Genomic DNA, 23099 nt, shown 5'->3' on the forward strand with positions numbered 1-23099 from the left:
AAAGAAATTAGGAGCTGGAGTAGACCACTCAGCCCTTCAAGCCTGCTGTGTTATAGAATATTATCATGGATCATCAAATACAGGAGCATAAGTCAGACAGCAAGAAAAACCTACCCATTTTCTTCACTTTCTCCTTCATTAATTTCTTCTGTCTAATTTGCTCTAGGGTTTTTATACCAAAATCCAAATTGCAATCTGCTGGCAGAAAACAAGATCAACAATGTGAATCAGCATCCATTGAACGAAACTTAGTTTGGTCAGGAGACACTGTAGAGAGTAACACCGATTAGTAGATCCTTCCTCATTCCCCTGTTGGAGGCATTTGTCTGCTATTAATTACTTCAACTTGACATCCACTTGGAACTGCAGTAACAAGGGTCAAAACAGATTCTAGGATTGTCACGTCTAATACTCATTCCAGCAGGCCCAGAGTACCTAGTTAGTTCTGGAATTTTTTAAATTACCTTTCTTAACATGGACAGCCTGTTTCTTGTCAGAAGTAACACGGATGCCATTCTGTTCTTCTGCAGTAGGGGGCGGCATGTTTTTATTTTCCTCGCCTTCAGAAAACTGATCTGAAACGAGAATTGAAATATCAATGACTAAACCTGTTGTAGCCCTAGCCCTCATTCTTTACAGCAAAGATAGCATCATCCTCCGACACTTCCACCATCTACAATCCGACCCCACCACCCAAGACATTTTCCAACCCCACCCCTGTCTGCTTTCCGGAGAGACCACTCTCTCCGTGACTCCCTTGTTCGCTCCACACTGCCCTCCAACCCCACCACACCCAGCACCATCCCCTGCAACCGCAGGAAATGCTACACTTGCCCCCACACCTCCTCCCTCACCCCTATCCCAGGCCCCAAGATGACTTTCCACATTAAGCAGAGGTTCACCTGCACATCTGCCAATGTGGTATACTGCATCCACTGAACCCGGTGTGGCTTCCTCTACATTGGGGAAACCAAGCGGAGGCTTGGGGACCACTTTGCAGGACACCTCCACTCGGTTCGCAATAAACAACTGCACCTCCCAGTCGCAAAACATTTCCACTCCCCCTCCTATTCTTTAGATGACATGTCCATCATGGGCCTCCTGCAGTGCCACAAAGATGCCACCCGAAGGTTGCAGGAACAGCAACTCATATTCCGCTTGGGAACCCTGCAGCCCAATGGTATCAATGTGGACTTCACCAGCTTCAAAATCTCCCCTTCCCCCACCGCATCCCAAATCCAGCCCAGTTCGTCCCCTCCCCCCACTGCACTACACAACCAGCCCAGCTCTTCTCCTCCACCCACTGCATCCCAAAACCAGTCCAACCTGTCTCTGCCTCCCTAACCTGTTCTTCCTCTCACCCATCCCTTCCTCCCACCCCAAGCCTCACCTCCATCTCCTACCTACTAACCTCATCCCACCTCCTTGACCTGTCAGTCTTCCCTGGACTGACCTATCCCCTCCCTACCTCCCCACCTATACTCTCTCCACCTATCTTCTTTACTCTCCATCTTCGGTCCGCCTCCCCCTCTCTCCCTATTTATTCCAGCTCCCTCTCCCCATCCCCCTCTCTGATGAAGGGTCTAGGCCCGAAACGTCAGCTTTTGTGCTCCTGAGATGCTGCTGGGCCTGCTGTGTTCATCCAGCCTCACATTTTATTATCTTGGATTCTCCAGCATCTACAGTTCCCATTATCACTGATACCAGATGAAATGCACCTTTACAAGCCACAAGAGGATTGACAACCACGGGAGGGGGAGTAGGGCTTTGAACATTTTGGTTCCTCTAGCTTCATTACCTCCCAAACCTGAGGGGGTGGACTAGATTGAATACGAATCACAGGCTGTTACAACTGGTTTATGATTAATTGTGGTAACAGCTCTCAAACACAGCCTAGGGCCATCCAATATGCTTGTAACTATACAAAATAAGGTGTCATTGTCCTATCAAACCGTAGGACTGTTCTCTCATTACAGAGAGAGAGAGAGAGAGAGAGAGAGAGAGAGAGAGAGAGAGAGAGAGAGAGAGAGAGAGAGAGAGAGAGAGAGAGAGATGACTGGTGGTGGTTTAAATCAGAGGATCACCATGCCTCAGGCGAGGGGAAGACGTGAAGCAGAATCTTTCATGGTAACCTCAGCCAGTACAGGAATTTAACCCATGCTGGTGGCATAATCTCTTCATACTAAACCTGTTGTAGCCCTAACCTGTAGTTACCATCTTGAAACAAAAAAAAGTGAGAGACAACCTGACAACATAAAACATAGCGGTTCCTGTCTAATACATTACTACTAATTTTAAAGCTCTACCATTCTGAGCATTTGAAGATCTCAATGCAGGCATCGGAGAAATGTAAAAAAATGCTAGCCAATTATTGAGATCACAGAAAATTACCAAGAGGTCTGAGACATTAGCACATTATTATGTTTTAGACTGGAGGAAGAGTCAACCCAAAACACTCATTTACATTTTTTTGCCCAAATAATTCCAAATAATAATTAATACTGCCAAAAGACTTTGGTTGCAGATGAGTTGTTATTGCAATTGGTGATCTGATTCCTTTGTTTGAAACAAACTTTTATGAATAAGAAAATGGAAACTTTAAAAAAATGATGGTGAGTTGTCCACTGCTAATTGGATATATCCAATTACATTTTACATCCCTTTACACTATATGTGTGAAAGTAGAAACTGCCCAGATAAGTCACATGGAACAAATAAATATGGTGAAGGAAAGAGGGTGGGGAAAATTAAAAATTGAGCTATACTGGCTGAAAAATCTTCCTTAAAAATGTGGCAGACGGAAGTATGGAATTAATCATTTAATTAAGTAACAGCATTAGATCCTGTTCTGATACTCAATTTCTAACTCCAGCAACACTCCAAGTTATCTTGGAGGGAGGAACTGAACTTCTTTTCGCAATAATCCTGAAACCAGTTTCACTTCTACTATTAATTAAGGCATGCCAGATAACTTCCTGACTGAATTTGGAATATGATGCCAGATTGCTATAGATTTTATAAATACTGCCAAAAGAAGTTTACATACACGGAATAATGAAACAGTACCTTCAAATCAAAAGAGGGCAGAGGCAGGAACATTACAAGAATTTAAAACTCACTCACCGTCATCATCTTCATCATCATCTGCAGCATTGATGACCACAGGAGGGTGAGTCGGGCTTGGAACGTTTTCTGATGCCTCCAGTTTCATTACCCCTCGAACTTGAGGGGATGGATTAGATGGAATTGGAATCTTGGGCTGTTGCAGCTGGTTTACGGGTAACTGTGGTAACTTGGGCTCATCAGCTGCCTCAGACACCTCCTGTTTGGTTTGGACACCTAAGGAAAGGAGTGAACATATCACTGTGAACAGAGTTGAGATTAAATATTAAGCACTAAATCACAAGAAATTCATCTCTGGAGTATCTATGCAGCAAGTCAATAACTGGTAATGATTGAGAACCAGAGCAGCAAACATACAGCAAAATATACACATTTTTAAGGGGGAAGATAATTATTAACATTGCAAAACAACATGAAACGACTCGTAAACAACAATGTTAATAAAAGGATAAATAGCAAGAAATGTTAGCAGTGGATGAGGGGAGCCAGTTGATATTCAATACTTAAAGATTTCACAAAAGGTTATTGTGCAAAACAAGGGCTCATGGCACAGTGATAAAATACTAGCAGGAATAGAAGGCTGGTTGGCTGGCAGGAAACAAAGAAAGTGTCTTTTTTAGAACGGCAAGTTGCAACAGAAGAGAGACTTGTACGGGATTATAACTTTTACAATTAATGCCAATGCCTTAGATGATGGAAGTAAATGCGTAGTGGCTAAATTTGCAGTTGACACAAGCGTAGGTGTGAAAGTATGTCGTGAAGGTTACATAATCTATCTATTGATCTGTAACGTGTTATAATGGCAAAAAAAAATCAGGCAGATCAGATATAATGTGAACAAATGTGAAGTAGTTCATTTTGGCAGGATAAATGAAAGAGTATTACGTAACTGGCAAATTACTATAGAACGCCAAGGTATAGAGGGATCTAGGTGTTCTGGTGCACAAGTCACACTAAGTTAGTAAGGAGGCACAGCAAGTGATTGAGATGGCTAATAGCATGCTATGCTTTGAAGCAGAACGGAGGTCAGGGCAGTTGAATGTTCCTCCTGCAGAATGTGGGAGGTAAGGGTCACCACTGGTGTCCCTGCTGACTACATCTGCGGGAAGTGCACCCAACTCCAGCTCCTCCAAAACCGCATTAGGGAACTGGAGCTGGAACTGGATGAGCTTCGGATCATGAGGGAGGCAGAGGGGGTTATTGAGAGGAGTTACATGGAGGTAGTCACTCCTCAGGTACAAGAAAAAGCCAGACGGGTTACGGTCAGGGGACGGAAAGGGAACCGGCAGGCAGTGCAGGGATCCCCTGTAGCCATTCCCCTCAACAATAAGTATACCGTTTTGGATACTGTTGGGGGGGGGGGGGGGGGGGGGTGGGGGGGTGAGACTTACCAGGGGCAAGCAGTGGGGCACAGGTCTCTGGCACAGAGCCTGTCCCTGCTGCTCAGAAGGGAAGGGGGAAGAGGAGCAGAGCAGTAGTCATTGGAGATTCCATAGCCAGGGGGACAGATAGGAGGTTCTGTGGGGACGAGAGAGACTCACGGTTGGGGTGTTGCCCCCCAGGTGCCAGGGTACATGATGTCTCTCATAGTGTTTTTGGGATGCTTAAGGGGAAGGGGAGCAGCCCCAAGTCGTGGTCCACATTGGCACCAACAACACAGGTAGGGAGAGAGATGGGGATTTAAGGCAGAAATTCAGGGAGCTAGGACGAACAGAGTTGCTGTCTCTGGTTTGTTGCCCGTGCCACGTGCTAGTGAGGCGAGGAATAGGGAGAGAGAGAAGTTGAACACGTGGCTACAGGGATGGGGCAGGAGGGAGGGTTTTGGATTCTTGGATAATTGGGGCTCTTTCTGGGGTAGGTGGGACCTCTACAAGCATGATGGTCTTCACCTGAACCAGAGGGGTACCGATATCCTGGGTGGAGGGGGAGGGGCGCGAAATTCGCTGAGGCTATTCGGGTGGGTTTAAACTAATTCAGCAGGGGGATGGGAACCAAAATTGTAGTTCGACTATAGAAAAGGTTGAGAGTAGGGAGGTCCGAAATAAAGTTTCAGGGACGCAAGATGGCCCCAGCAAGCAAGAAGTTGGTTTGAAGTGTGTCTACTTCAACGCCAGGAGCGTCTGGAATAAGGTGGGTGAACTTGCAGCATGGGTTAGTACCTGGGACTTCGATGTTGTGGGCATTTCGAAGACATGGATAGAGCAGGGACAGGAATGGTTGTTGCAGGTTCCAGGATTTAGATGTTTCAGTAAGAACAGAGAAGATGGTAAAGGGGGGGGGGGGGGGCGCGGCATTGTTGGTCAAGGTCAGTATTACAGTTGCAGAAAGGATATTTGGGGACTCGTCAACTGAGGTAGTATGGGCTAAGGTTACGAAACAGGAAAAGAGAGGTCACCCAGTTGGGAGTTTTCTATCGGCCTCCGAATAATTCCAGAGATGTAGATGTTCCAGAGATAGCAAAGATGATTCTCGATAGGAGTAAGAGTGACAGGGTAATTGTCATGGGGGACTTCAACTTGACTGGGAACACTATAGTTCGAGTACTATAGATGGGTCAGTTTTTGTCCAGTGTGCGCAGGAGGGCTTCCTGACACAGTATGTAGATAGGCCAACAAGGGGCGAAGCCACATTAGATTTAGTACTGGGTAATGAGCCCGGCCAGGTGTTAGATTTGGAAGTAGGTGAGCACTTTGGTGATAGCGATCACAATTCTGTTATGTTTACTTTAGTGATGGAAAGGGATAGGAGTATACCACTGGGCAAGAGTTATAGCTGGGGGAAAGGCAATTACGATGAGATTAGGCAAGATTTAGGGAGCATAGGGTGGGGAAGGAAACTGCAGGGGATGGACACATTAGAAATGTGGAGCTTATTCAAGGAAAAGCTCCTGTGTGTCCTAGATAAGTATGTACCTGTCAGGCAGGGAGGAAGCTGTAGAGCGCGGGAACCATGGTTTACGAAGGAGGTGGAATCTCTGGTCAGGAGGAAGAAGGCAGCTTATGTTAGGATGAGATGTGAAGGCTCAGTTAGGGTGCTTGGGGGCTACGAGGTAGCCAGGAAAGACCTAAAGAGAGAGCTCAGAAGATCCAGGAGGAGACATGAGAAGTTGTTGGCGCATAGGTTCAGGGTAAACCCTAAGGCTTTCTTTCTATAGGTATTTAAGGAATAAAAGAATGACGAAAATAAGATTAGGGCCAATCAAGGATAGTAGTGGGAAGTTGTGTATGGAGTCAGAGGAGATAGGGGAAGCAGTAAATGAATATTTCTCAACAGTATTCACTCTAGAAAACGACAATGTTGTCGAGGAGAATACTGAGATACGGGCTACTAGACTAGGTGGGATTGAGGTTCACAAGGAAGAGGTATTAGAAATCCTACAAAGGGTGGATAGATAAGTCCCCTGGGCCGGATGGGATTTATCCTAGGATCCTCTGGGAAGCCAGGGAGGAGATTGCCGAGCCTTTGGCATTAATCTTTAACTCATCATTGTCTACAGGAATAGTGCCAGATGACTGGAGGATAGCAAATGTGGTTCCCCTGTTCAAGAAGGGGAGTAGAGACAACCCTGGTAATTATAGACCAGTGAGCCTTACCTCAGTTGTTGGTAAAGTGTTGGAAAAGGTTATAAGCAATAGGATTTATAATCATCTAGAAAAGAATAAATTTATTAGGGATAGTCAGCACGGTTTTGTGAAGGGAAGATCATGCCTCACAAACCTTATTGTGTTCTTTGAGAAGGTGACCAAACAGGTAGATGAGAGTAAACCGGTTGACGTGGGGTATATAGATTTCAGGAAGGCGTTCGATGAGGTTCCCCCCAGTAGGCTATTGTACAAAATGTGGAGAAATGGGATTGTGGGAGATATAGCAGTTTGGATTAGAAATTGGCTTGCTGAATGAAGTCAGAGGGTGGTAGTTGATGGGAAATGTTCATCCTGGAGACCAGTAGGATGGGTCAGTAAATCTGCAGACGACACTAAAGTTGGTGGAGTTGTGGATAGTGACGAAGGATGCTGTAGGTTGTAGAGAGACATAGATCAGCTGCAAAGCTGGGCTAAGAGGTAGCAAATGGAGTTTAATGCAGACAAGCGTGAGGAGATGCACTTTGGTACGAGTAACCGGAAGGCAAATTACAGGGCTAATGGTAAGATTCTTGGTAGTGTAGATGAGCAGAGAGATCTCGGTGTCCATGTACACAGATCCTTGAAAGTTGCCACCCAGGTTGACAGAGCTGTTAAGAAGGCATACAGTGTTTTAGCTTTTATTAATAGAGGGATCGAGTTCCGGAACCAAGAGGTTATGGTGAAGCTGTACAACACTCTGGTGGGGCCGCGCTTGGAGTATTGCGTACAGTTCTGGTCACCGCATTATAAGAAGGATGTGGAAGCTTTAGAAAGGGTGCAGAGGAGATTTACTAGGATATTGCCTGGTATGTAGGGAAGGTCTTTCGAGGAAAGGCTGAGGCACTTGAGGCTGTTAGACAGAAGAAGGTTGAGAGGTGACTTAATTGAAACATATAAAATAATCAGAGGGTTAGATAGGGTGGATAGGGAGAGCCTTTTTCCTAGGATGGTGACGGCGAGCACGAGGGGGCATAGCTTTAAATTGAGGGGTGAAAGATATAGAACAGATGTCAGAGGTGGTTTCTTTACTCAGAGTAAGGGAATAGAACGCTTTGCCTGCAACGGCAGTAGATTTGCCAACTTTAGATACATTTAAGTCATCAAAGGATAAGCATATGGACGTATATGGAATAGTGTAGGTTAGATGGGCTTCAGATCGGTATGACAGGTCAGCACAACATTGAGGGCCGAAGGGCCTGTACTGTGCTGTAATGTTCTATGTTATGAACAAAGAACAGTTGTTCTCCAGTCGTACAGGGCATTGGTAAGACCACATCCTGAATAGTTTTATCATCTTAATTAAAGAGAGGATGTAAACGCACTGAAGCAGTTCAGGAGGTTCATTATATTCATACCTGGAATGACTGGTTGTCTTATGGGGAAAGACTGGATGATCCAGGCTTGATTTCACTACAGTTTAGAGAAGGGAGGATGATTTTATTGAAATTTGTAAGATTCTGAATGGTCCTGACAAAGTGGGTGTTGAAAGGACATTTATTCTTATAGTTAGGAGACAGTTTTGAAATTTGGACTTGCCCTTCCAGGGCAGGAGAGATTAAATTTTGTTTCTTTCAGGAGGCTGAGACACTTTGGAACTCTGTCTCAGAAGAGAAAGGAGTAGGGATCATTGAATGTTCTTTAAAAATAGGTGAGGACAACAAAATTAAAATGTTATTTCGGATAAATGAAAATATGGAATACAGAACATAGAAATGGATGCGAGTTTGTTCGCTGAGCTGGAAGGTTAGTTTTCAGAATGGGTACCCAATGAACACAGTCCGCCGATTTCTCAGCAACAAACCCAAACAAACAGACAAAATGGGCCCAGAAACCATAACCACTCTCCCCTACATCAAAGACATTTCCGAAATGACTGCCAGACTACTGGGGCCTCTTGGCATCAGGGTAGCCCACAAACCCACCAACACACTAAAACAGCAGCTAGTGAACTTAAAAGGACCCTATACAGACAACAAGCAAAACGAATGTCATTTACAAAATACCTTGCAAGAACTGTGACAAACACTACATTGGACAAACAGGCAGAAAGCTAGCCACCAGGATACACGAACATCAACTAGCCACAAAACGACATGACCCACTATCACTAGTATCCTTACATACAGATGAGGAAGGACACCACTTTGATTGGGACAACACATACATCCTAGGACAAGCCAAATAGAGACACGCACGAGAATTCCTAGAAGCAGGGCATTCCAACCAGAACTCCATCAACAAACATTGATTTGGAGCCAATCTACCATCCCCTGAGAAAAAGAACAGGAAATGACATCACCAACCCAAGGAAACCTAAACAGATAAATAGAAAGCGGGACATAACACCAGCGCTTCATCGGAGGCTCACTGTTGATGTTACCTAGAATGGTGACAAAACATCTGGGAACAAACCGGCAAGCTCAGTGAACTAGCTTACATCTCGAACACAATAAAGACCCACTCTCTTGTGGACCGAGAGGACGAGAGTGCTATCTTGGAGGTGAAAGGAGGACGTTGGGTTGGCTGCGCACCCTTGCGACCAGTGGATCTTAATGCTGGCTTCGGCCTATGGTTCAGGGGAGCAGACAACCTGCAACGATGGCTGCGGCAAGTGCTCGTGCCCCAGGTCAGGGGGTCCGGAACACCATCCGTGTTTCTGTAAAGAAGGTGGATGAAGGTGCACCTGTGGACCGCACCTTCTTCGTGAAGAGGGTCCTGTTGGACTGTTGTGGGTTTGCTGCTGCGGACATTTACTGCCTGCAGGATTTCCCCGGAGGAGGTTTTTACGACGTGACCTTCAGGAGTGCCAAGCTTTGCGAGCGCTTCCTGGAGGTTTTCAAGGAGAAAGGCAGTGAGGGCCCCCTCTCTGTATTGACCGCTGTCCCACTGTTTGTGATACCAGCGCAGAGGAGCCGTATGGTGACTGTACACATGTACAACCCGCATGTGCCAGCAGTTGATGTCCTGACCTTCCTCGGAAGGTATGTGAAGGTGGAAGGGGACCGCACTGACATCGTGGACCCCTTTGGCATCTGGACGAGTAAGAGGCAGGTCAAGGTGATGCTGAGGATGGGCGCAGACGGGAATGTCGCACACCCACCGTCCAACTTCGCGATCGGCGGGAGCAAGGGCTACCTGACCTATGCAGGGCAGCCTAAAGTCTGCCATGCCTGTGGTAGGTCAGGTCACGTGTCGGCCGACTGCAAAGCCACCATCTGCAGGGAGGAGGGACACCTTGCAAAGGATTGCCCACAAGAGAAACGCTGCAACCTTTGTGGGGAAGCGGGCCACCTCTATAGGGCATGCCCGCGGCGGGGTGCCACCTACGCCCAGGTCGCCGGCAGGGGAAATGCGGGGCCAGCCCCCCCCCGGAGGAAAGGAAGGCACCAGGGCCCAGCAAGGACCCCACTAATGTGCAGGAGGGCCAGGCCGTGCAGGATGGGCCTGAGGCCAGCATAGCACCCCTGCAGGCTCCGATCCCCCCCCGACAACCCGGAGCCAATGGAGGCGGTGACAGGCGACCCAGGGGAGTGGACAACAGTCCGGAAAGCGAGGAGGAAGGTGCGTCGACGGGCCCAGGAACCGCAACAATCAGGCGGGAAGAGGCAGCTACAGGGGGGCTATAAGAGCTCCTCTGATGAGGAGGATTCGGAGAGGGCCCACCCGAAGCAGAAGTTAAAGGTCTCGAGGGGGAAGGAAAGCAGCACCCCGCTTCCAGGTGACGGGAGGCGTCCTGAGGCTCACTCCGACACCCAGTCAAGTGCCGCTGGAGCACTGGAGGGCCCCCCGGAACTTCCAGGCGGGAAGGAGGAAACAGCGCGTCCCCAGCCTGACCCGGAGCCGGACCCTCCTGCCTCCGCACCCCTGACGGGAGGATGCCACCCGGAAGGCAGCACGGACGGTTTCCTGAGCCCGGAGAGCGTCCAGCAGTTAGCCCGGGCAATGGGCATGAAGGGACAGATGGAGGGGCTGGACCTTGGACTTGGGGAGGGTACTGCGGTCACTGCCCACAATGGGGGTACGAATTGCGAGCATTAATGTGCGCAGCGTCAAGTCAACCGCGAGATGTGTGTCCACGTTGGCCTACCTGACCACCATCAAGGCGGACCTCCTGTTTCTGCAGGAGTGCGGGATACCGCACCTCGGCAGGTACGGGAAATGGTCCGGCGCCTGGACCTGTGGGCCTTCGATCTGGTCGGGGGGTAACGACTGTCGCTCCTCGGGCCTGGCTATTCTGCTGCGGGGGCGCAACTTCACCATCTCTCAAGTTCAGGAGGTGGTGGGGGGGGGGCGCCTCCTAGTGGCTGACATCACCTACAGGAATGCTCCCCTGAGGCTGATCAACGTGTACGCCCCAGCGGTACGGAGTGAGCGGTTGGCTGTCCTGCAGCGGCTTCCACCCCTGCTGGCTACGTCCAGGCCGGTCATCCTAGGCGGAGACTTCAACTGCATCATTGATGCAGATGGAAGATCTGGCGTGGGGACAGCGGGCGGGGGGATTCAACTGGACGTCACGTCCAGATTCCTGATGGGCACGGTGAAGGACGCCAAGCTGCTCGATGTCTTCAGCACCCCTGCAGACGGAGCGCAGCAGAGGTACACCTGGTCGCGGCCAGACGGGTCTATCCGCTCAAGGATAGGCTTCCTGTTTGTGTCACGGACGTTCTCGGTCAGGTCCACCGGTGTCGAGCCGGTGTTCTTCTCTGACCACTGCCTCCTGTTGGCCGACTGTCACTTACAAGACGACCGGCCGGCCGGCAAGGGGACGTGGAAGCTCAACACGACTCTGTTGACCCCAGAGAACGTCGAGGAGCTTAAGAGGGAGTACGCCGGTTGGAGAACCGTGAAACCCCTCTTTGAGTCTCCAGGCGACTGGTGGGAGATGGTGAAGGAGAACATCAAGAGGTTCTTTGTCCTCAAGGGTGTTCGGAAGGCAAGAGAGAGGCGGGGAAAGCTGTCGCGACTCCAGAAAAGGGTGCAGAACCTGCTCCTTCTGCAGTTGATGGGGATCGATGTCACGGAGGACCTCCGCGAGGTGAGGGGCCAGCAAGCCTTGCTCTTCGCCGCGGAGGCCTCCAGGATAATCTTCCGGTCCAGGGTCCGCTCCGTGGAGCAGGATGAGACGTGCTCGCGTTTCTTCTTTCAGAAGGTGCACAAAGAGAGCTCTGTGCTTAGCCGGCTGAAGGAGGACGACGGCTTGGTGACGTCGTCTCGGCCCGACGTTTTGAGGATCAGCAGATCCTTCTATGCCGGACTGTACGACACAAAGCCCACGGACAGCACGGCCTCCGAGTTGTTCCTGTCGTCTATCACGGAGGTCTTAGACGACGGCACGAGGGAGTGGCTGGACCGGCCGATATCCCTGGACGAGCTGGCCAGAGCCCTCAAGTCCTTGCAGAGGAATAGGACTCCCGGAAGCGACGGCTTACCGGTCGAGCTGTATTCCGCTCTGTGGGGCCTGGTCGGCCAGGACCTGCTGGAGGTGTACGATAGTGCGCTTCGGGCAGGGGAAATGTGCAAGTCCATGAGGAAGGGCATCATCACCCTCATTTACAAGGGGAAGGGGGAGAGGGAAGAAATTAAGAATTGGCGTCCCATTTCACTTTTGAACGTGGACTACAAAATCCTGGCCAAGGTCATTGCAAACCGGGTCAGGTCTGTCCTGGAGTCAGTGATTCACCCTGACCAAACCTGCGCTGTGCCGGGCAGGAAGATTGCTGAGAGCCTCGCGCTCATCAGGGATACGATCGCCTACGTACAGGACAGGCAGGTGGACACCTGCCTCGTCAGCCTGGACCAGGAGAAGGCCTTCGACAGGGCCTCTCATGCTGACATGAGGGACGTCCTCTCCAAATTGGGGTTCGGGGAGGGCATCCGCAATTGGATCTGGCTGCTCTATGCCAGCATCGTTAGCGCAGTCTCGATCAACGGGTGGGAATCAGACAGTTTTCCTGTTAGATCTGGAGTCAGGCAGGGCTGCCCGCTCTCTCCTGTCTTGTTCGTGTGCTGTGTGGAGCCCTTCGCCGCCTCCATCAGGAAGGACATGAGCCTGAAGGGCGTGACTATCCCCGGCAGCGGAGGCCTTCAGGTCAAGACCTCCCTGTACATGGACGATGTCGCCGTCTTCTGCACCGATCGTCGGTCGGTGAGTAGGCTGTTGGACATCTACGGCCAGTTTGAACTGGCCTCGGGTGCCAAAGTCAATAGGGGTAAGAGCGAGGTCATGTTCTTCGGGAACTGGGACGACCGCTCCTTCATCCCCTTCACCGTCAGGACAGATTACCTGAAGGTGCTGGGTGTTTGGTTTGGTGGAGCTGGGGCATGCACTAAGACTTGGGAGGAGCGTATCGCCAAATTTAAGCAGAAGCTGGGCAGGTGGACGCTCCGGTCCCTCTCCATCGCGGGTAAGAACCTGGTTGTCAGGTGCGAGGGGCTTTCGGTACTGTTGTATGTGGCGCAGGCCTGGCCTATTACCTGGACCTGCGCCGCTGCGGTCACCCGGGCCATCTTCCACTTCATTTGGGGGTCGAGGATGGACCGGGTCCGCAGAGACACCATGTACAAAGACCTGGGAAATGGGGGAAAGGGCGTACCGAACGCCACCCTCACCCTGATGGCTACCTTTGTGTGTGGCTGCATCAAGCTGTGCGTAGATCCTCAGTATGCAAACACCAAGTGTCACTACTTACTGAGGTTCTACCTGTCCCTGGTGTTGCGAAGGATGGGCCTGGCCTCGTTGCCGCGGAACGCTCCGAGTAGTTGGACCGTTCCGTACCACCTGTCCTTCGTGGAGAAATTTTTGAAAGGAAACACCTTCGATCACAAGGCCGTCAGGCAGTGGTTAGCACGTAGTATCCTCAGGACCCTTCGGGAAAAGGAGAGGGTAGATCCCGTCGTGTGGTTCCCCACGCAGACTGCCAAAGTCGTTTGGCAGAATGCCTCATCGCCAGAACTTTCAAACAAGCACAAGGACATTGCTTGGCTGGCGGTGAGAGGGGCTGCGGGGGGGGACGAGACTGGCGATCACCTCCTTCTGGAGTGTGCCTATGCGCAGGAGGTCTGGACGGGGATGCAGTGGTATTTGTCGAGGTTCGTCCCGAGCAGCTCCGTGACGCAGGACTCCGTGCTCTACGGGCTGTTTCCGGGGACGCACACCAAGACCAACATCAACTGCGCCTGGAGGATCATCAATGCGGTGAAAGACGCTCTTTGGTCTGCCCGCAACTTGCTGGTCTGCCAGCTGAAAGAACTGACCCCGACCGAGTGTTGCAGACTGGCGCACTCCAAGGTCCAGGGCTACGTGCTGAGGGACGCGCTAAAGCTTGGGGCAGCCGCCACCAAGGCGCGGTGGGGAAAGACCACCGTATGAGCCCCCTCGTCCAGAAAAGGGAAAAGAACCCTATCTGGTAACTGGGCCCAGCTGGCATCTTCCCCAACTGGTCAGGGGGCCAACTGGGGCTGTGCGGGGTGACGACTGCCGGGGCGGTTTCTTTGCTTTTTTTTCCCTCTGTTTTGTTTTTTTTTCCTTTAGTTGGCGTACGTACCCCCGGGTAACCCGGAGTGGCTTGCATGACTGGGTAGGTGTATAAATGTTTTATTTTTTGTACATTCTATGAATAAAGTATATTTTTTCAAATAAAAAAAAGGTGATGAAACATCTGACAACTAACCTTCCAGCTCAGCGAGCAAACTCACATCCAGAAACACAACCTGAGCTACAAATCTTCTCAAAACTCGCTAGAACATAGAAATACCATGACCTAAAAGAATGGCAGAGCAGGCCTGAAGGGCCAAACTACCTACTTTTGCTAATTCATATGATTCTATCACAACTGGTTTGTTGACACCCATAGTTCTGAACTCCCCAAAACTAAACAGCTTTATAATTGCTGCTACTGAGTGAATGGGTTGGCAGAAATATGATTATATAACAGTAAAATTCCTTTCTGAAATAAAAAGAAATTCATGGGATGATGATATTGCTGGTTATGATAGCATTTATCACCCATTCATCAATGTTCAGACAGCAGTTATGAGTCAATTGTATTCCTGTGGGTCTGGATCACATGCAGGCCAGACCAGATAAGGATGCCAGATTTCCCAAGTGGAACAAAGTAGACAGGAAAAGTTGTCTCTTATCCTTTTGCAACTTTTATTATTTTCTACTCTAAAAGATACTGAAAGCTGGTGGAAAAGAGCACATTTTTGAACACAACTGCAAAGTTTTGGTACCCATTGTATGTTGGCTCCATAAACCATGAATGGAGCTCGCCAAGTGAAGTGTTAAATCATGAGGAAGCTGTACAATGACAGCTCAGTCAATCGATTTTGAAAGGAAGCCAAAAATGTGGAACAAATTATTCCAGATACCAACTTTGCCCCTCTCAGCATCATCTATACTGCTGAAAAAAATTGAAATGCTTCCTAGCTTGCATAACTCCAGGTTTTCCTGACGCCCAATTCTACTACATTACAAGTGGTAATCATGAAGAAACATTTATAAGGAATGTGACTGTCAGAAAATAAAAACAGGCCAGAGTACTAATCTCAACATACATGCCAGCAACAAAAAGAGTGCTCAGACCTTTCGTAGCAGGGAAGTAAACTCCTTCAACGAAGCGAGGCATGCTGTGACGGAAAGCACAGTGCAACTTCGTACAGCCAGTGGGCTGCTTCTCCCAGTAGCATGGGATCTCACTCCGCCGTTTCTAAAAGAAAAATAAAATAAGATGGCACATGACAATTTAGTAACAATATCTCACACATACATCTCATTACAAACCATACCCTGACAACAGTCTAAACAGGGTACAGCTTCAGCGAAGCAAGAAAATTCAATAACAGAATGTGAAATTGTACAACTAGAAACACCAGAAGTACCAAGCGAACACAAAACATTGGTAAAATTGGGTACACATTTGGAAAATATTATCCGAAGCATCTTTCTAGGCACACACCAACCCTAAAATCTACATTTATCTATAGGGAAGCTCAATTGACAACCTACTTCAATCTCCATGTGACGAAACTTGCAGACCTGCCGAAAACAGCGACCTTCCTGCCATAGGGTACAAACAGTCTCACTGCCAAGGGCTGCTTCACAGTGCCGAAAAAGACAGTTGTCGCCCTGTCAAGCAAACATAATATACTTTAGAGATCCTGCTCTTCATCTCATTAACATACACAAGCTTAGTTAATACATCCCCCTTCCAGTTAATTTGAGATACACCACACATAATAATGCAAAGTAGCCTACTGTCAGTAGTTTCTTAATAGCGCTCAAGCACTGAGAGGAAAGATTTTCCGTAAAGGTTATTGCTATGTGCAATAACAGAAATAGGTAAATAATATTTTTGTTATATTGATATGTTGTATGTATGCCTATTTAAACATTTATTTTGGGAAATCTAATTTTCAGACATTTCAAAATTTGACAAAAATATTCTGCATTATTTGTGTCCAATGTTTAGTTGATAAGTGTGCAATTTTACTCGTTAGTGTAAAGTCAATGTTTAATTTATCCAGTAGTGTACATTAACTATTTACTAGTTTGACTACATGTTTTACGAGTCAATTAGAAAGTTGCTAGTTGAGAACGATACTATAAAAATACCAAAAATGGGTTCACCTCACTAAAACACTAAATTATTTTAGCTTTGTTCTGTTATATCTCATTTAGAACTGTCAGTCAACATCCCAAAAACTCACTCAAAATGCAGCATTCTAACCTTGGTGCACGTAGAATAGAAGTAAAAGTAGCAATCATCTCCTTGTTGAGTCATGGCTGGATTATAACAGCTCCTTCCAAACAAACAAAAGATTTTACTGTTACTTTGTCCACACTCTTATCTGTTCAGTTGCAATGCAAGATAATCCGTATCGGCGAGACGACAGGATGCTAATCTTCTGGAACCTTCTTCACCCTTTATCTAAACCAAAAGAAAAACAAGATTGCAAAATAAGTGATTTACACAAGGGGTAGCATGCTGTAGTTACAATGCAGAGTTCACCCATCAGATACAAATCGACATGGGAGTTTTCATCCATTTCATTCTTCTGTTGAAAAAATGCTTTAAAAACATCATTGTGTGAGAAAAGTGACAATCAAAATCCCCTTATTCTTATAAAGACTCTTGGACAAATCCCAACTGCAGATTCATGGCCTAGAGCTGCTATACACAAAGTAACTTAAAGTGGCAGTTTACAATGAAAGGTTTCACATTAACAGTATGCTATTAATCGAAGGCATACTATAGAATAAATTAAGAGGGCAAAGTAAAGAAAATTGCATTAACCATAATCAATATCAAAGGACACAGTCAGTATATAGGTGACAGATATTTTACAGGCAGCATTTCAAATGTGATGGTGAAATGCCTCAAAATACAAAGGTAGTAAATATATTAGTTCCAAGGACCCAACGTGAATTGGTCTCAATCCCCAAGTCAACCTATAACTGCAATAGCTATAGGTATGTCAGTTCTTGGACCAGATTACGTGAAAATTAATTTGAAGAGGAATGCAAGGAGGGTATCTTTTAATCCACACTTGCATGAATACCAAAGTCAGTACGTATTTGCTGTAAACCGATACACTAACGGAGGAAAGTTACCCTATCGGAAAGAGCAGTAGACGTACCTTTGAATGGTCAGCAATATGGTTGGGTTTCTTCAGACATCCAGTCAACGTGACCCTGCAGGCCAACCAACACTCAATCCATCAGTTATAAATGGCTCAGCATCACCTCCATCTTCACAAACTGCATAGAAATATTTGGGATCTGCATGCACAAAGTGCCTTAGAAATGCTCTACTTGAAGGTGTTAGCATGAGTCTTTCTTCTTCTCTGTTGAACTGCAGGAAGCCAGGGATTAAAAAATCAACTCCTCCGATAAAGTTCATAATAACGTAGCCAGGCATCGGCTACATTTACAGCAGATGGGAAACATCCTACTTTTTTTTCTATAATCTTCCACGAAATTCCGCAGCCTTGGTTGGCCTTGGATTATGGATTTGTTTTGTGGTGAAAATGGCTAATTTAATTAATAAAAAAACACACACACGGGTTCCGATTCTGCTTCTCCAGGACAGCTGCACCTATTGAAGAAAAGCACAAACAACCTCCCCAAATTTGTAAGCAGCATTCCCTGCATGCTTTGACACTCAAACCTCCGTCAATTAAAAAAACACCTTTTCACTGGAGTATCCCCATTTGCAAACAGACATTTCTTAACACGCCCTGCAGTAGGGGTTATTTACGGCTCCTGCCTGAACAACTCCTCTGAACGTGATCACAGGTTGGTAAGCTCAAGCAGTGCCAGCTAACGCAAGTGAATCAAAATGGACACTGCATATATCGTGCTAGGATTCAGTACCCACAGGAAGAATATTTTGCAGAAAATTAAATCTTGCAGATTACCCAGAGAGGATTATTCATAACACCCAACGTAGCCATCAGCATGCAAAAGTTGGACTTGTGAGAAGTCACTGCAGCTTTTTCAAGTGAAGGTACTACAAGTTTCTGCGCAAAGCACCATTTCTGCAAGAAACTGGGTGCTTGAAGCACAACTCACCCACTTGATAACAGGATCAAATATTCTCCTGAGTGACCATAGCTCATGATCAACATCAACAGATCACTAGACAGAGAAACGAGATATGTGCAAAAGGAGATACTGCAGCTTTAAAATCAGGAAGGTTCAATATTTTCAGAACAAATGCCCAGAGTTAGCTGCAACCAGTTAGTTTTCAAACATAGTAAAATTACAGCTAAAAATTAGGAGTTGCTACCATTGCATTCAGAAGGAGCACCTTGACCATGACTCCAAGCTGGGATTCAAATTCAGACGAACTGAGTCTAAAAGGAGGGATTCAGCTAGGTTGAGTCATATTAAACGGTTAAGAATTCTGCAGCTGTATCCACTAGAGAGAACAAATGGAAACCTAAAAAAATCTTCAACTCTGGAACAGATTTAGTTAAAGTGTGATTTGAATGCTGAAAGCTGATCAGTCAGAACAACTACTGGGATGTACACAGCACAGAAATGATAGGTCACTAACATGGACCTAAAGCAACAAAATAATGTGTTGCATTTTCACAGCATCTCACGACACTGAAACATCTCGGAAGTAGTCATACAATGGGGGACCTTGGGGGATGGAATTTTGGGGATAACTACAAACTTTGAAGTCAGTGGGCTTGGTCTCCATCTGAATACAAGACGTATTTACAAAAGATGCAACATCTGGTTAATTACTTGACATTCTGAAAATAGACCATGCTTGTAGTAGGGTTCCCAGAAGAATACCTCTGTCACAGAGCTTCACCTAGCTCTACTACCAGCTTGAGGGCTGGGTAGGAGCACAGAGAACAAAAACACACCAATTTGATCAGAATGTCCATTTTGAGAACGTTACGCATAAGAGGCATAATGCTGCTCTGCATGCTGGTATTTATGTTCATCTATTCCTCATTGCGCTTTACTTAAGTCTGATACCAAAAGTGGTTTAGCTCTGTACAAACACATGCTTAAGCCTTTGTTAAAAATGCATCTGTTTTACAGCTGGTAGAGTTCCCACAGACAAAGGTATATTAACAAAGTGGGATGACACAGAAAGGGACATTTAATCACAAATCGAGACTGGTGTTGCTGTTTCTGCAAACAATCATGCAAAATTTAAACACAGCCTGGGGAAAAATACAAATTTAGTAAAACGCAATGAGAAGATGCCCCCAGCACCAGTTATGTATTCTCTGCACTTGCAAAACCATGTCATCTCATCCAGGTAGTTCTACAGTGACAACTTGGAGGAAAGCACACTTGTTCTCAGTCAAAGAATGAGTTCCCATTTTTTTTTAAAAAACTAATCAATGGGAGCTTCCATCAGCAGAACACTGTTTAAGGACTCCTCTTCACAGAAAGAAATGAAGTTAACAATCAGAAGAGGTCTTAAAAAAATTAATGCCACAACAAAGATGGTATTCAGATTCTGTGACATGGTAAGCAACTCCACTTAATTTAGCAGATGAACCACCTACAATGATTATTTCCTCCCCTCTCCAAGACTTTGAATCATATTCCATTCATATTTGCCCTCCAGGTAAATCATGATGCACTCATCATATATCATCCGCCATGCAATTTACAAGGCAGGACTGCAAAAGAAAAATTCAATAGAAACAATTTAAATATCAACTAACAAAAACTTTGGTTGCATAATTCAAAACAGGGTGCAAATAGAAAAATGTCAAGTCAGCCCAAGTTGAAGGGCAGAAAGCCAAAAATATTTTTAAAATTCAGCACTGTGGAGCTGAGCATAACTATATTCTTTTTAAAAACTGGAACCCCAGGACAACTTTGTTCAGTCCGATCAATCTGTCTCACAAAAGGGCAGACTGGATTTCACAAACTCATATTCAGATAACAATTTCAACACGTTTGCAAGGGAAGTTAGGTTACCCCAGTGACAAGTCCAAAAGCACAGACACCTCTCAAAGGTCATCATGGGGCCCCACGGAAGAAATTCCCAGAAAATGGGAGATGGCAAACTGATTTAGGATTAATACCCAGGAAGGGCAACAGCGTTGCCACGTCAAACCCGAGTTAAGGTAGACCTTCAGGAAGTCCATCAAGCTGACTACTACCGGAGGGATAAAAATCAAAAAGCTTCATTCAAAATCTCCCACCCACCAAAAAATGTGCTCAGATATAAACAGTACAACATCATTTAAACTTGGAGATCTTTTTAGGGAGAAAATCACGCACGATTAGAGATCCACTGGTTGATTATTACCCCTATTTCCTGCAGACCACGGCCGGCTCAGACGGCTACTGCGCCCGGCAACCGTCTCAGTCCAGTTCGAGGCTTCTCTCCGACCCCCCGCGGCCTACCCACTCCTTCGATCCGATCGATCTAAAGGCATTTAAAACCCGACTTTGCGCCACCTACACTTATCCCTTACTGACTTAGCGACGTAGTAACGGTAAAACCAGTACCAAGAGCAGGTCTGGAACCGGCAATCCGCGGCTATAATCGAACCTCTCGTCGACCAAACGCCGCGGTGCCGCCACCGCCGCCTGCCTCTGGTCGCCAGCAAAAAACATGGCGCCCACCGGAAGCGGTGCGTTCTCCACCCCTGCCAGCAAGAAACATGGCACCTGCCGGAACCCGTCTTGACAATTCAAGATAATAAAATGTGAGGCTGGATGAACACAGCAGGCCAAGCAGCATCTCAGGAGCACAAAAGCTGACGTTTCGGGCCTAGACCCTTCATTCCGCTCTCTGATGAAGGGTCTAGGCCCGAAACGTCAGCTTTTGTGCTCCTGAGATGCTGCTTGGCCTGCTGTGTTCATCCAGCCTCACATTTTATTATCTTGGAATCTTCAGCATCTGCAGTTCCCATTATCTCTTGACAATTCAACCGGTCACCGCCAGCAACAAACATGGAGCCTGCAGAACTCTCCTTGGCGTACTTCTGCCAGCAAAAAGCATGGCACCCATCAATCCGTCACAGGAAGCTTACCTCTCTTCCGGTGTGCAGCTAACTTTTTGCATTTACTTCGGTGCAAAAATATATTCGGTATTTTCAACAAATTGGTCTACATTTCATTTCATGCATCGTGTGGCGTGTAGTTATGGTAATTTAAACCATCAACTACAAATCATCCATGGCGAAAGGCACAGCTGCTGTTAAAGGTTTTATAAACAATGGGCAGCTCATTTTTCCAGAGCCCGGATAGCTCAGTCGGTAGAGCATCAGACTTTTAATCTGAGGGTCCAGGGTTCAAGTCCCTGTTCGGGCGTTCCATTTTTCGTTTTGTTAATTTCTGTCCTGGGGTTCCAGTTTTTAAAAAGAATATAGTTATGCTCAGCTCCACAGTGCTTTGGACAACTTTGTTCAGTCCGATCAATCTGTCTCACAAAAGGGCAGACTGGATTTCACAAACTCATATTCAGATAACAATTTCAACACGTTTGCAAGGGAAGTTAGGTTACCCCAGTGACAAGTCCAAAAGCACAGACACCTCTCAAAGGTCATCATGGGGCCCCACGGAAGAAATTCCCAGAAAATGGGAGATGGCAAACTGATTTAGGATTAATACCCAGGAAGGGCAACAGCGTTGCCACGTCAAACCCGACTCAATGGGTTGAATGACAAACCTCAGCACCTTGTTCAAAGGGAGGAAGAGAGAGAAGCTTCACAATTATATAGCACCTTTCACAACGACAGTATGCCCCTTCACAATCAATTAGGTATTTTTGATATCAAACTATTGTTGTAATTCACACGTAATTTCTATAATGTGCATATGACCAGATTATCTGTTTTTGCTATACCGATTGAGGGATAAATATCTCCATTTCTCCTTGTGCCGTCTCTGCCTTTTGCCTGAAATCACAACTTTGGTTTCCAAATGTACACTGATAAACCCTCCCTTCCACCTCACCACCACCTCTTCCACTGTTGCAAAATTCTTAGATTGCTGCAAACTTCACATTTAGTTATTGATTCCGCCCCTCTCTCCAAACATCTATCTAAAACTGAACAATAATGTTTGCAGCCTGGTGTGATATTTGATGCCAAGATAGTTCTGGTCATGTATCCGTACCATCCCTGAGTCTGTCTATTTCCACATCCGTAAGATCACTAAGCATCGCCTGTGTCTTAGCTTAACTGTGTGCTGAAAATATCAATCATGTCTTTGATACCTCTAGACATTACAAAACTCTTCCTACAAATCTGCATTGAATACAGACCCAGAATCCTTGACCACTCATCATATAACAATCCCTTCATCCTTAGAATCATTTGCATGAATCACTTCTGGACTCAGTCCAATGCCAATACATCCTTACTTAGATGTGGGGCTCAAAACTGCCCACATTATTCCAAAGAGATAGTAGGAACTGCCGATGCTGGAGAATCTGAGATAACACAGTGTGAAGCTGGATGAACACAGCAGGCAAGCAGCATCAGAGGAGCAGGAAAGCTGACGTTTCGGTTCTGGACGCTTCTTCAGAAAAATAAGGGCCTGAAGGGTCCCAACTCGAAACGTCAAGGTTTCCTGCTCCTCTGATGCTGCTTGGCCTGCTGTGTTCATCCAGCTTCACACCACATTATTCCAAATGCAGTTTGACCAGAGCCTTATACGGCGTCAGCATAAATCTTTGTATTCTACCCCACGCGAAATGTATGCTAACTTTGCACTGGTCTATGTGGCTGCCAATTGAACCTGTATATTAACCCAGATGCTCCATTTGCCAGAATTTTGGCTATATTCCTCAAAACTCTTCCTATTCATATACCCATCCAGACGACTTCCAAATGTTATAATTGTACCAGCCTCTACCA

The 23099-nt window shown here is 46.7% G+C and overlaps 1 protein-coding gene and 1 non-coding gene across 11 annotated transcripts in view; one reads left to right on the plus strand and one right to left on the minus strand.

The window, feature by feature from the left end:
* zc3h11a (zinc finger CCCH-type containing 11A) overlaps positions 1-20850 on the minus strand; it is a 35400-nt gene extending 14550 nt beyond the window's left edge. Inside the window, exons 1-8 of one of the 10 annotated variants that reach the window (XM_048553053.1) lie at positions 20743-20850; positions 17385-17599; positions 16475-16675; positions 15754-15873; positions 15331-15454; positions 3124-3339; positions 465-575; positions 115-198 (exon numbers count right to left, since the gene is read on the minus strand). In XM_048553053.1, coding sequence (XP_048409010.1) covers positions 115-198; positions 465-575; positions 3124-3339; positions 15331-15454; positions 15754-15873; positions 16475-16528 — 709 coding nt within the window. In that variant the 5' untranslated portion in view covers positions 16529-16675; positions 17385-17599; positions 20743-20850. Of the gene's footprint in view, positions 1-114; positions 199-464; positions 576-3123; positions 3340-15330; positions 15455-15753; positions 15874-16474; positions 16676-17384 lie in introns of all 10 variants that reach the window. The other 9 variants (XM_048553054.2, XM_048553051.2, XM_048553048.2 and 6 more) reach the window with 9 other exon arrangements.
* A 626-nt stretch (positions 20851-21476) lies between these two features.
* trnak-uuu (transfer RNA lysine (anticodon UUU)) lies at positions 21477-21549 on the plus strand. The gene has a single exon. It is a non-coding gene; the product is annotated as a tRNA-Lys (tRNA).
* The last annotated feature ends 1550 nt before the right edge of the window (positions 21550-23099 follow it).

Source organism: Stegostoma tigrinum, chromosome 21, assembly GCF_030684315.1.
Source record: "Stegostoma tigrinum isolate sSteTig4 chromosome 21, sSteTig4.hap1, whole genome shotgun sequence".
In the NCBI taxonomy this organism is placed as follows: Eukaryota; Metazoa; Chordata; class Chondrichthyes; order Orectolobiformes; family Stegostomatidae; genus Stegostoma; species Stegostoma tigrinum.